Here is a 13,356-nt window from a genome sequence, read left to right on the forward strand (position 1 = left end):
ATAAGCACAAACTAGGATTTTTCCCATCACTGTACTCTGGGGAACTTTAGTACTGCGACGAAAGCAGACTTAAAATATTAGCGAGAGGCAAAAACAACGAAATTCGACACTTACCTTCCTGAAGTAAATAGTATGGTTATCACAGGATCTTTCACACAGGAGAGGTACTCCAAGCAAGGGTTCTGCTCCACGTGACCTGAGTTTGTGCGAAATTCGCATTTATTGTCATAATCTGACGCTGAATTGTTTTGTAAATCTGAGTAGTTCCTAATAAGCATTCCTTGGAATGCCAATCGGTGCGTGGACCCCACTGGGGACGCACAGGATTTTAGTAGAGGTTCGTTTATGAGAGTTCGAAGCGTGGCGTGATACTCTTTTGCCGTAATAATCATCACTGGCCGGATGAGCTCGAGAATTTGTTGGATTCGACCCGAAGAGAGTTGTCTGTCCAATGGAAGGTAAGCCAAACGGATTTTCATGCATGCAATCTGGGAACGTGAAGTAATTTATGGAAACATTGTAAAGGCAATAAGCTTATGCACAGCCATCAGCTTCTTTAAAGCAAGTAAGTTAAATGTTGTCCTCGATTACATTAAAAACTGATATTTGTTAAACTTTTCCAGTAAAAATATTCTTAGATAAGCCTTAGAATTTCAGTCGCCATAGTACCAGTCAGGGCTAAATTTAGCTTATGGGTAGCGTAATTTTACATTGCATTGACTGACCAAGTTAGTTATTTCGCCAAATGAAAAATCGCAAGTGTTTTCTACGATCGACAAAAAGCACTCGTCCACTAATAATGGTCATAAGGTTACCCTACTAACATCCCCCCCCATCACATCGTCATTCTTGGTGAGTCTGAATTGTGATATTCTTCATGGTAAACCAGACCAAATTGAAGTAGAAGCTCGCTTTGAATGGTCAACTGCGTTTTTCCTGGTTTCGCTCATGCGCCGAGATTTGATTACTGTGGGGTAGTTAGGAAATTGTTCCTAACTATCTGCAATCCTTACAGAGGATTTTTTAGTTAGCAACACATTGAGTTAGAGTTATAGAAGCACCAATGATAACCAGTTTCACAATCAAAAAGCAATCCACTATACTCTCCGTCTTCGTTAAGGTACAAAACCTGACATTCAGGTTCGAACCCCAGCTATTTTCCTAGCCACTGAACACTTTCATCTCAGGTTGATGTAACGCCTATTAGCCGCAGAGACAACTGTAGGAACAATATAAAGATCAGGGCCTCCGTCCCCTAGAGTATATTGCCAAAAATCAACAGGCCAGAGGTCTAGAGTTTTCTACCTTGGGCGAACGTGACATACTGCGGTTGTTTGAGGCCAATAAGCACATTCATCGTGAGTTTCAGGAGTGCGGCTGTTATTGCATCTAGTTGAGAGGAGAAATTTTTCCATTCAGCGACGATAAATCTCTTTTCGAATGACTCGTAAATCCCATGCATGAAAACTCATTTACTGGTGGTGTGAGTGACAGCTGTGAATTTATCGTTTTCATCTCAGTGTCCGTGTGTGTGTGGGGGGGCAGGACAATAGACCCGTTGGACCCCAACTCTTTATTTGACAACCTTTTTCCTGAAATATTGTCGGCTTCTAAGTATGTGACTCTATAAACAAGTCCAGTGTCATTTTGCTCAACCATACAACTGAGGAAGGATTGAAAGGTTGTAAGGAAATCTAACTGAAGGAGCTATTGAAATTGAAATTTAAAAGACCAGAAAAAGTACACGAACACCCTCTGCCGGAGTAAATGACACTCCGGTGCTCAACTTTGTCAACGAAAGCCATATACCATATATAATGGATACATGTGTTGTACCATACGTATGTATGCTCATATACATCGCAGATCTTAAACGAATTAGCCAAGGAAAGTACCTCTGGTTTTTAGAGAACTTCCGTCGCCATCGTTGACTGGATATATTATCCACATACCTTTATCACCCTTCTGAGTAACCAGAGTAAGAAAACTAGTCATAAGTTTCTCCAGTGGTTTTCATTCCCAGAACCCGTAGAATGGAACTGTTAGTTCGCTCTTAAGGAGTGTCCACTGATATATTTTCCGAGAACACCTGGCTAACCGTAACCAGTGAAATTATTCTGTGGTTTTACCATGATTTTACCATGTGATTTTACCATGTATAAACCCCCATCAATAACGTTCTACTCGCCCCTTTTCTCAGAAGAAAACACGATACAAAGCTTGGAGCTGCCACTCAGTAGACTAAATATATCTTCAGCATTTTTGCTGTTAAAAACAGCTCTCGCTTATTTTCTTAAAAGGGCCGTCAAAAAGCAGAAACCACAAGCAAGACGAAGATAACAGGTCTTAAAGTAGCGTTTTGTTGGAGGCAGAAATAGCATCAACCCAGAAAAATACAAGATCTGAAAAACTTCTGACATCTATTCAAGCTACAACGACTTACATTTCTGGCCGCATTCCCTATCAAGTCATAAGAAACGGAAGTTCTGAACTCACCTGCGCAACAATCCTATCAATACCGGGCGGCATAAAAATCGCTACAACGGTGTTTTCTTGAAGAGTTTCATCGTCCCACAGTTCGCTGCCATTAAGTGCGTCCCCTCCATCGTTATCCAGTTTAGGCAACAAACCCTGATTTCGAAGTTCGTACGAAATTCGGCTGGCTAAATTGGAAGCCTCGCAGATGAGACGCTCAAATGTGATTGAATGAACCAAAAGGTTTCCCTCCGTTTGAACACATTCTTCACCTTTGATTCTAGCCTCAGCTGTTCTTTCCAACTGTCTCGGATCAGGTACATGCCAGATAGCTGTTTTGTTTGACAGTTCCTCGTGACGCCTCGAAATGAGAGCTTCAAACAGCTGATAGAGCAGAGGACGATTCTGTTTCTTCATTGGTACTGCGCACCCTAAAATGTAATGAGAGTGAGCAGTAAAAATATCAGAGGTTGGAAAATAACTCGTATAATCAAGAATTAATAAAATATACTTGTAATCTCATATAATCTTAAGGTGGCTTGGAGAAATAGGTGAATCCTAATGGATTTCTGAGGCCAATCGGTCCAGTTGCCTAAGTCGGTGATTGATTGCACCACTCAAACGCATTCGTTGATCAATTTGATTCCAGTTGGTATGATAGTCAGCTGATTTATCAGAATGGCGTCCGACTTCACTTGACGGGGGACACAATCACACTTATTTGCCGATTTATCGGACCCGCTCATTCACACTCAGCCAGTCGACCATCGGATGTGGAGCCGGGCCAGCCGAATCATACACGCCGGTGGCATAAGTAAGCGAGGCGGCATTTCGGTGCGATATAACGGTATTTTCGTGGGAAATAACACTCAAAAACAGATTACCTTTACCTGACTCCAATGAACAAGTCATAAACGATTTCCGTTTCCTAATAGGGACACGTCGATTTCTAGTGTGAACTTAGGGATGGTACAACTAAGGCACAACTGGAACAGTCCAAAGTTTCAACCCCGTCTTTCCTGACCCTTCAATCCAGTGGATTTGTTGACCTGGTTATTCCAGTCGGTGATCCGTACGTATTCATTTAAGCGTTGTTGTTGGAACTAGTGTCTTGAACCCCATTCTAGGAGAGCAGACATGTCGTAATCCTTCTGCAAATCGATACAGAATGTACTCACAAGCTGGGTTACAGAACACAGAACTCAATCAACTGCTATCACCGTTGTCATTAGGATTAAAGTGATGGCGACGTATGTGTGGATGCTATTCTACACTTACAGTTTTGTTCCAAAATGGATAGCAAAAAGGACTCACTTTTCTCGAGTGGAACAAACGGCGACTTGGATAACGCATTCTGTTCCTGGCGTATATATATGTACAACACTAATCAGACCAGATGCCAGCGACCTTGAAAATTCGGTTGAGCGAAAGAGCTATCAGTCTTTATGTTTGTCTCTTAGCGAGCACTAAACAGCAGACATGTACTTCTGTGTGTCACGTTCCGAAATTCTCGGTGCAACAGGACTTGGGGCAGAAAGGAAATAAATAGCTGCCTCAGTGTCCAATTATTTTCTGGTATTTCCTGCACTTTTGAAAATGCCACAAAATGTTTGGCCAGTAAACACTTGGATCGATATGTCAACAACCATTGGTTCGAAAATAGTTAGCCTTGGTTCACCGTTGCACAGCCGGCCTAGGGGTCAAAGCCGTCTCCGCTCTGCGGCTTTCTACATATAGCTGCACAACCATCCTATCCATTAGTGCATCGAAAACACGGAGCGGAGATATAGAAAAGACAACTGACCTTTGCAACATGGCCTGCGATTGCAGAAAAGAAAATAGCTGTCGCCTCATTTTATTTGTTTGTACCAAAGACTCCAACTTTTCCGATTATAACAGCACTGGGAGATGACTAACCACCTTCGTGAAGACAAACTCAACTATGCAAATATAAGGGGCCCAGATTAGTCCAGAGAAATTTATTACCCACCAATTTTGTTTTCTGGTAGAAACAATCATTTGTCAGGCGACTGTTAAAACCATTCTGAGGCAGGGGGTGGTTTGAAAATCAATTTTGCTGGCGGAATAAAGATCTGATTGAAGCAGGCACTCATATTTCACCTCGTGCTTCCATGGCATTGCAAGTTTCTACTGTAGATTGTCGAAGAACAAGAGCTGTGCTGCTTTGCTCCTCAGTTTCCAACCTATGCTTCTCGTACTTGCTTGGCCAGAAGGATCATCCTATAGGCTATATTCGATTGATGCTCAGCTAACTTTAGATAAGTAGCTCAAAGTGGACGAAATAGCCCCATGATTTACTAACTTGAAAGGATAGGCTTCGGTTGCATTTTTCCGTGGCCGTCCGCCCGACAAACAGAAGCGGTGTTTCTCTATCTGTCATTTTATTATTTACCGAATTGTTCCCAGCTGTTCATCGCTCGATGGTAATATTTCAAGCATATTCTAAACAGAGATACAGTAAGGATTACGGAATAGCAGCGTTCACACACAGACAAGTATGTTGCACATATTTAAGAATAACCGCGATTCCGCAATTAATCCCTGTTAAGCAAACGCAGTGGTCTCGGAAGAAACGAAGTCGCCGCCGCGGTCTCCATTACAGCGTTCTTACTCAACCACAACCATGTGGGCTTTTGTAACAAAGAGGAAACACACAACTCTATGAGGAAAGAGAGACCGTTTTGAATGCCCAAGCCAGATTCCCACATTTCAGCAACTTACCACTCATATTCGTTTATGGCAAAATGACATTCGCAATTTAAGTTTTTTTAGGAAAGCCACTTCCAAAGATCATTTCACTGTGGTGCCACTAAACTAAACTTTGAAATGCTACCTCTTGGAAGGCACTTCACAGGTCCTGACGAAGATCATTCCATGTGGCTGCCAGGCAAAAAACTTTTTGGTGGCAGCATATGACAGTTGGCTTTCTGTGGATTCCGCTAACAAATGTCGCACTACATCTTTCTCCTTAAGGAGATTCCTAGGTCTCAAAATATAATTGTCATTTTTTTGAAAAAAATTGTAAGTCCAAATCTAAGGAAGCATTCAGCGTTTTCCCTGAAGAGAGGCCTTCCAAACATATCACCTCTTATGATAGATTCTAGGCGCTGGCCATAACGAATTTCAGGGGTTCCACATCTGAGTGGGGGTTTTGAAAAAAAAATTTCTGATATTTCGCCTAGATTAACGCTCAGGAGGTACGGAAAGTTTTAAGGCCGTTATGATGGTTGTCCCGATAAACCTAGCAACCATGCGCTCCCTCCCTCAAGCCAAGTGATACACCATCTTGAGCAATATGTTAAGCCATTTGCGTAAATCGTTCAGAATCTAAAACTGTTTGGCTACTTCTGAACACAATAAAATGCAGCTTAACTCCGATATCACTTGATGGTGCTGCGCTGTGCTACCAGCCTGTCTATGGGTTGCATACCTGACTCATCAATGACAAGCAAAGGATGCAGTTGATTCACAAAATTTTTGGTAAAGATTCTGACGATGTGACTGCGGTGTTGGTGCAATGATCCTTATGTAAAACTTCTTTGATTTAGGGTCCATAAAGAAATAAAATTCCTTCAGTATTCGTTCTGTTACTGTCCATGGTGACCGCTCTAATGATTGTTACTGGGGTCATTGAAAGTCATAGCTTCCACCCACAATGAGGTCCACCCAAATCTTTGACCGTTTCAGGGAGATAGGCTTTGTGTGACAGGACCACGCCAATCAAATTGATAAAAAAAAAATCTCAGTCAACATCAAAGCTTGTAAGTCCACGTCCATATCTCTAAAATCTCTATAAATGGGTCTTTTGGATTAACAAGACGGTATTAAAAGAGGAAAAGTACTGTTGTCCAAACGATAAAACTGAAGTAAGTTTGCAGGGCGAACAAGATTTAAGCTGTGTGAACGTGAATTTTTCAGCAAATGCAGACTGACAGGGAGGTAGGTAAGTATACGACTAAATGGATAAACTCATGGATAGATAGATAGATAGATAATAGATAGATAGATAGATAGATAGATAGATAGATAGATAGATAGATAGATAGATAGATAGATAGATAGATAGATAGATAGGATAGAAGATAGATAGATAGATAGATAGATAGATAGATAGATAGATAGATAGATAGATAGATAGATAGATAGATAGATAGATAGATAGATAGATAGATAGATAGATAGATAGATAGATAGATAGATAGATAGATAGATAGATAGATAGATAGATAGATAGATAGATAGATAGATAGATAGATAGATAGATAGATAGATAGATAGATAGATAGATAGATAGATAGATAGATAGATAGATAGATAGATAGATAGATAGATAGATAGATAGATAGATAGATCAAGACAAGATAAACGTCACCTAGCCAGTATGACATGGCATCAGCGAACTCCCCCAATAAAGGGGCAAATGCATATAATGTTACAACTAGGGTTGTGACCATTTACACATAGCGGTTGTACAAGGAAAAATTCCTGAAATTCCTGTCAGATAGTCTTATTGTTTGGCTAGCGATCTAAATATAGGGCGAAGCAATTTTTGCTTGGAAAAATATAGCATGCACATTTCTCCGAATTTTTGAACTGGGTGTCAGGTAGTCGGAATAGAGTGTTTGTTTTGTGGAGGAGACAGAGCAAGAAGAGGAATGCGAGAAAAATGGCGAGATTTGTTTGTCAAAATTTTAGAGTAACATTTGAAATCAGTATTAAGTCCGGCGAAGTCTTATTGATATCATTCGTAGACAGGTCACAGAGAGCGACAGGTTAATGGCACAACACCACGGGAAAGATGAAGCCGACTAAATTAGAAATAAAACTATAAGGTTGCACCAGATAATGCAGTTCCTAATGGAAAAAAGATATTTCCTTACATTTTGAGAGAACTAATACAGCGGGCACATTCCGGTACAATGCAGCGCAAATGATTACGTCGAAACATTTATAGATATTAATAAGCGAAAACCGGTGTTCTGAGAAAATGGTTGAACAGTGGAGGAAATGCCATTGGCAAACAACTCAATGAGTTATGGGGACACCTGCTTAACTAACAGGAAGTCAAGAGGCTGCCAATCTAANCTAATCGTACGGGTGAGGGAAACAAGAAAATCGCTGGCATTTTGTTTTGAAACCGGACGGACAATCTACGGATCGGCAGTTCAGTGGGCAAAACGAAAGTAGTTGAAAAGAGGCTTTAAAGTGCACTTGCGCTACGAAAAAGAGGACCTCCCACCGTTTTGCACCGTAAGAAAGATTGAATATACTGGCCAGAATGGAAGAGAGAGATACAACAACTAAAGTGGACAACATACAGCGAGAGTTCTGCGAACCAAATTGGAATGGACAGTAAAATAGTATCGCTTCTACGGAATATCGCACAGCGCCACCCTTTCCGTGAGATCCAAATCAGCTCCAACATGAGGAAACAGGATAATATCCATCATAAATTTAGAAAATGTGTGTAACCCAGATGGTCTTCCATATTACCGGTGCATGGAAAGATGCCGATCACTCAGTCACGCTGAGCAAAACAATGTAAAATGATAGCTAAGATGTGGGCTAAAATGCCATCAAAACCAGAAGAAACAGGTCACTGGGGACACATCAATCGAATAATTCTGCTAGTTGAAGAGTTTACTAGTATTTGTCTTATGGTTATAGTTGTAAAATGCTGGAGGCTCAGGAGAGTTAAGTATGCATATTTCCTTCCCAAAAATAAGCTAAATCCTCTCCAGACATACTCAGAACACTTTATACTGCTGTCACAGTCATGATTGCAGCTCTCGTTTCAGTATGTGCAAATATGACTTTGTGCTTGGAGCAGGCTTTTGAATTTGTAAGTGTTTTCCGGCTTTCATCTATTTTGAGGAAATGAGAAGTTGCTAGCTGAGGAAAAACAGCCGCTTGTCACGGCAGTAGGATCAACTGAACGAAACCTGTCTGCAATACATTTGGAAAAAGGTGGCAGGCTTGTATGCCTGTTTGTTGCTTGAAAAGGGTAAAATGAAGATGGGTAAAAAATGAGTATACTGCGGAAAAATAATACGCTGATCAGAACTAGACAAGAAAAATATAACCCCAACCGTAGTATGGGCAATTTTGTGGATGGTCGATCCATCAAACAGTGTGGGCTGGAAATTAAAAAAATAAATTTAAGCTGAACTTCGGACGAAGAACTAACCGCCTTCAATGGTAGATGCAAAGTTGGAAAGAATTCATCCACGAACCTACTGAGTATTCTCGAAGAAGCTTGAGAAACCAGTGAAGATGTAAGAATTGTAGTTCATAGGCGACAGTGAACTAATCTATGTTCCTGAAGTGACGAAATCCGGTCAAAATGGAAGAAGCGCTGTTACTGTGTGGCCCAAACGCTACCGTTTAAAGCAAGAAGGATTCGACAGTCTCAGGCTACATTCTTCTTGAAATTTCAAAGGATATCTTTTGTCGTAGACCTATGAACAAACTATTTACCTCTGATTTTGGAGGAAACCAGAACCCGCGTTGAGAAGATGGGTCGTTGGAATGCCTATAACTGTGACTGCTTGTGACTCCTTTTGACGCTCCACCACTTTTCAGTGTGTGACGACTTTGCTAGTTTTCGTTTGGACGCAGTGATAGATTTACGAGAAAATTTACCACGAGCAAAATTACTTCTGTTGATTCAGTACAATATACGATTTGAGATCGACTGTACATGGGTAGCAAAGTGGAAGCGAAAGATAATAAACAACCGGCCGTAAACGAGAGTTAACATGGCGTCACCTATTCAAAGAGCGTTCGTAACAGCACACACATAGACAGCGCATTGAAGATTTACTTATTCACAAGCGCAATGCGCTGTTACTTGCGCTACTCTGCACTAATTGTGTCGTAAAAGTCATCACTGGATCCCATGTATGGCAGGTCGACGAGTGAAATTCGTCAACATACAGAACGTCGCCAACCAAACGGGTACAGCCCACTTCAAATCATCACTTACACTGATGCTGGCCGTCCAAATTACTTTGTTTCTGTGGGGGGACTACAAACAAAACAACACAATAATTTACTTTGCCAATCGCTTACTGTTCTGAATATGTGTGACATGTGTAGGAGGCTCCTTGTGGCTGCACAGCAACGTCTCCGGTGGTAAGCAGCGTGGATAAGGACAAAAGTAAGAGGTTTTCTTTAGTCGAATATTGAAAGTCTTCGCAAATGCTTAGCCGACTAAACTTCTAAGAAATTTTCGAGAACGGAGGCCGGAAGGTGAACATTTCAGTCCTGAAATGAACTTCTGGATCATCGTTTATGAAAACTATGTTGTACGAAATTCTATGAAGTTTAGCTGTTCTTGATTTTCACCATCGACTAAGAATCACAACGGTGGTCGAACGACCGGACGCCTGTGCATAGTAGGAAAATCACAGACGGTGTGTGCTGGGCGTGCTTGGTAAGCGCAAGCTTTTGGCGCCGATGTAAACCCAATGGAATCAGATCGGCAAACGTGCGTGCAGAGGCCTTTGCAAGCTAACAGTCAGCCCAGACATGGTGACACCATAATAGGCCGCAGCTCTGATTACTTACTTACCTTCAAGCTACCAGTGTCGGCAGTTAATTGCTTTGAGTACAACCGCATCTCTCCAGGTGCTACTGGGGCCCGCCGTTTAACGGGCCGTCAGATCGTTAGTGAATAGTCTGGTGGTGTTCCACTAATTCTACAGTTTTTAATGTTATCAGCCCTGGGATGGCAGTCTCACACGAGGACCTGTAAAGTTAGCGTGCCAAAACTGTGCGAACTGCTAATAAGTCCACTAAGATGACTCCAATTTTAACCGTCTAATGTCTACTTAATGCTCAGTAATTAAAACAGCGGTGTTACTTGGTCACCAGCACAGCCAGAAAGCAACTTATTGTATACTGGACTCGATGGGTAAATAAAAAGTGCATCATCTCAGAGAAAAAGGCGGTCGGGTTCGCTTGCAAGGATGCCGCAACAAGAAACAGATACATCACAGCGAAATTCGGTTGGTAGAAAACCTTGTCCAGGAATTTCCTGGCCATTATTATGGGATGGGTTTTTTTCAGGAAAACGGGAGGCGAAACCGCAGAGGAGCAGAAACCCCTGGAAAACAGGAGTGACAAAATAATGAGCATCCCGAATAGCAAAATTCTTCTGAACCCGCATTTACGGGTTGGTTCTTAATTAAGGGTACTAAACATTTGCTCATCTTTTTTCCAAAGAGCGAATCGGAGAAATAATATTTTACCATACTGCCACCTATATGACCTGATACCCATTTCTCAGGTACGGACATAAACAAATTTGATGAAGATACGGTACCAGAACCCTTGAAGAATTGAAGATATAATACCGTTTCCTGTTGCACTCAACATTCCATCAAAGAAGGCGATGTCCGCCAGTTCAAACCACTTCTGTATCCAATATATTGATGCGAATAACAGAAGAGAGGTGGTCGTTTGGTCGTAATAAAACGCAAAACAAGTATAAAACGGATGATTTCCTTATACTTCTTCCTGACTAGCTTTCTCAAACAGACCTAAACACATTTTACTCCGATACCGGTGAGCTCATCGTATTGCCGGTTAGCTGTTGTGGTCGGGCAGGTTTGTAGTTACTTTATAGTATTCTGCCGCAAGAAATGTTGGTTCTGTAGAGAACCATGCCCCTAAGCATGAGTGCTACCCGCGCATTTTTGAAAACCAAGCTCACAGATCATTATGCTAGGAAGACCTCATGTCTAGAGTACAACCTGTACGCTGTTCGTCAACTAACCCGTGATATGGATATAGCCAAAAATAGGAGTGAGTTCATGGTCTTTCGCAAGTCCTTTATATTTTATGCCCGAAACAACCTGGCAAACTCCGGTAGGTAAATAAGGTAGACTGCAAACTACAGCTTAATCACTGGTTGTGACTCTGACTGGTTAGCATTGGATATGAGACAGCCCACTGGTTGGTGAGTAAGGCGCGAACTTACTGACCAGAGGGTCCGTGGTTCGAATCCAACTTTGTCATCTTGATTGCACCTGCCCGGGCTTGGGCAAACAGGTAGATTCTCAGGCTTCGCACATTCTCGGGTGGTCTGGCAACTGGGCACCGAATAGGTGTCGCGGCTTAACGTAATAATTTTTGCATTAAACTAAATCACATAAGCTGATGTAGTTGAACTATCCAAAAGGTACAAACCTTTTCATTCTATACAAAGATATGGTACAAACCATACTTCGGGGCAACGACAAAGACTAAATGACGCGGTTGTGGTTGATCAAGTCCACGCTGTAAAGTTACAGCCAATTCACTCATCCGGATAAAAAGCCCTCATCAAGCAAAGACGAGGTTTGCATTTGAACGTCATTATCTTCACAATTGTTGTTAGTAGGGCTGCATTCTTAATGAGAGTCAAAGTGTAAGTGTCGTTGTCTACCCAACAGCGGATACCGGAGAGAGAAACACATTTTAGCAAGACTTGGAGTTGATGGGAGACGTCATTGGAGCCTCGTTCTGGGCGAAGCCTGGAAGGTCTGGCTTGATAAATAATTGTGACAAGAAGTTCCATCGGAAAAACCCTCCCTACGAAATGATAAAAATCTCCCAATTTGTGTAATAAGGTTATCTGCAATCCTACGGAAGAAGCAGCGTCTTGCAGATAGTACGTTTCATATGTAATTTGTGCTAATCTAAGTCCATTAGACGGGATTCTTGTGAGTCACCCAGTTACTTCATCCTTTACTATTTTAACACGAATGTGTACAATGTGTATCCTCATTTCGATGATGGTTCGAGAACATCCTGTGGCATGCTAAAACATTTAATGGCAACAGCACTAGATGGGACACCTAAACTAACCGTACTGTCATTTGCAGCTGCTCACTTCAAAGAACATCGACCCCTTCAGCTCTCAGACAACCCGAAGATTTTGCGAAGACTGTTTGAATTGGTACCGCAGAATAGTGTCGTCTACAAACACTGCGACACTCCAATGAAACACAAAACCATTGTGCTATGTCTTCCGTGTCCAAGTTTACCTCTGACTTCCGGAAACATCGCGAAATGATCATCTGTTCATTCTCCTCATTGCCCAGTCACACTCGCATTCTTATTTGAGTATTTTAAAAGATGAACGTTTCAGTATGACTTTCCACCATTCAGCTGACCCACATCACATATGGAGCCATAAAAACTTAGCGAGAATCGGTACCGTGATCATCAACGTGTAGAGCCAAATGGTACTGCTTCTAGCTCAATCTGTTCCTCCATTGTCTTGCCAGACACGGTTAGCAAGTCAAACCCGTTGATGGAAGGTTGAGAAGACTTGTGAAGCTGCTTTCTGTTTGTCTCATAAACTCGTATCCACTGCCATACAGTGTAATGACTGCTTTGGTCGCCTCTCCACCCGGCACAAATTTACAAGACAATCGGCGTGTTTCACTGCTGCTAGGCACCCCATACATGTTAAAGTTCAGCAGGACTTTTTCGGGTCAGGTGGAAAAAGGCAAGCCAAAAAAACCACGTTTTTGATGTTCTATCACCCCAACTTAGCACTTACAGCCAGCATTACTGATGCTGCCCGCTGGATCACTAGCCACTATATATATGCATATAGATGTATATATATAGCCCCCCATCCACCTTTATTCTTTTCTTTACAATAAGGCTTTCAAATAAGTCATGGTTGTACGGCAATGAAGCATCGGTGTTGAACACTGATGTCATGCTGTCGATGATGATGATGATATATATAACCTAAGACAATAGACAGATAAATTTCCGTTTCGACAGAGACGCCATTATGGTTACTGGCTGTCATAGTCCAAGTGAAAATAAGTGCGAACCTACTGAGTAACGGACTATGTG

At 41.7% G+C, this 13,356-nt stretch overlaps 1 protein-coding gene across 1 annotated transcript in view; it reads right to left on the minus strand.

Moving 5' to 3' along the window:
• Positions 1-10,117, minus strand: part of T265_03637 (hypothetical protein) — a gene marked incomplete at both ends in the record, with an annotated part of 33,117 nt that extends 23,000 nt beyond the window's left edge. Inside the window, 2 exons of the mRNA XM_009168172.1 lie at positions 2,497-2,906; positions 10,066-10,117. Coding sequence (XP_009166436.1) covers positions 2,497-2,906; positions 10,066-10,117 — 462 coding nt within the window. The remainder of the gene's footprint in view (positions 1-2,496; positions 2,907-10,065) is intronic.
• Between the last annotated feature and the right edge of the window lie 3,239 nt (positions 10,118-13,356).

The sequence above is a fragment of the Opisthorchis viverrini genome (genome assembly GCF_000715545.1).
Source record: "Opisthorchis viverrini unplaced genomic scaffold opera_v5_55, whole genome shotgun sequence".
Lineage (NCBI taxonomy): Eukaryota > Metazoa > Platyhelminthes > Trematoda > Opisthorchiida > Opisthorchiidae > Opisthorchis > Opisthorchis viverrini.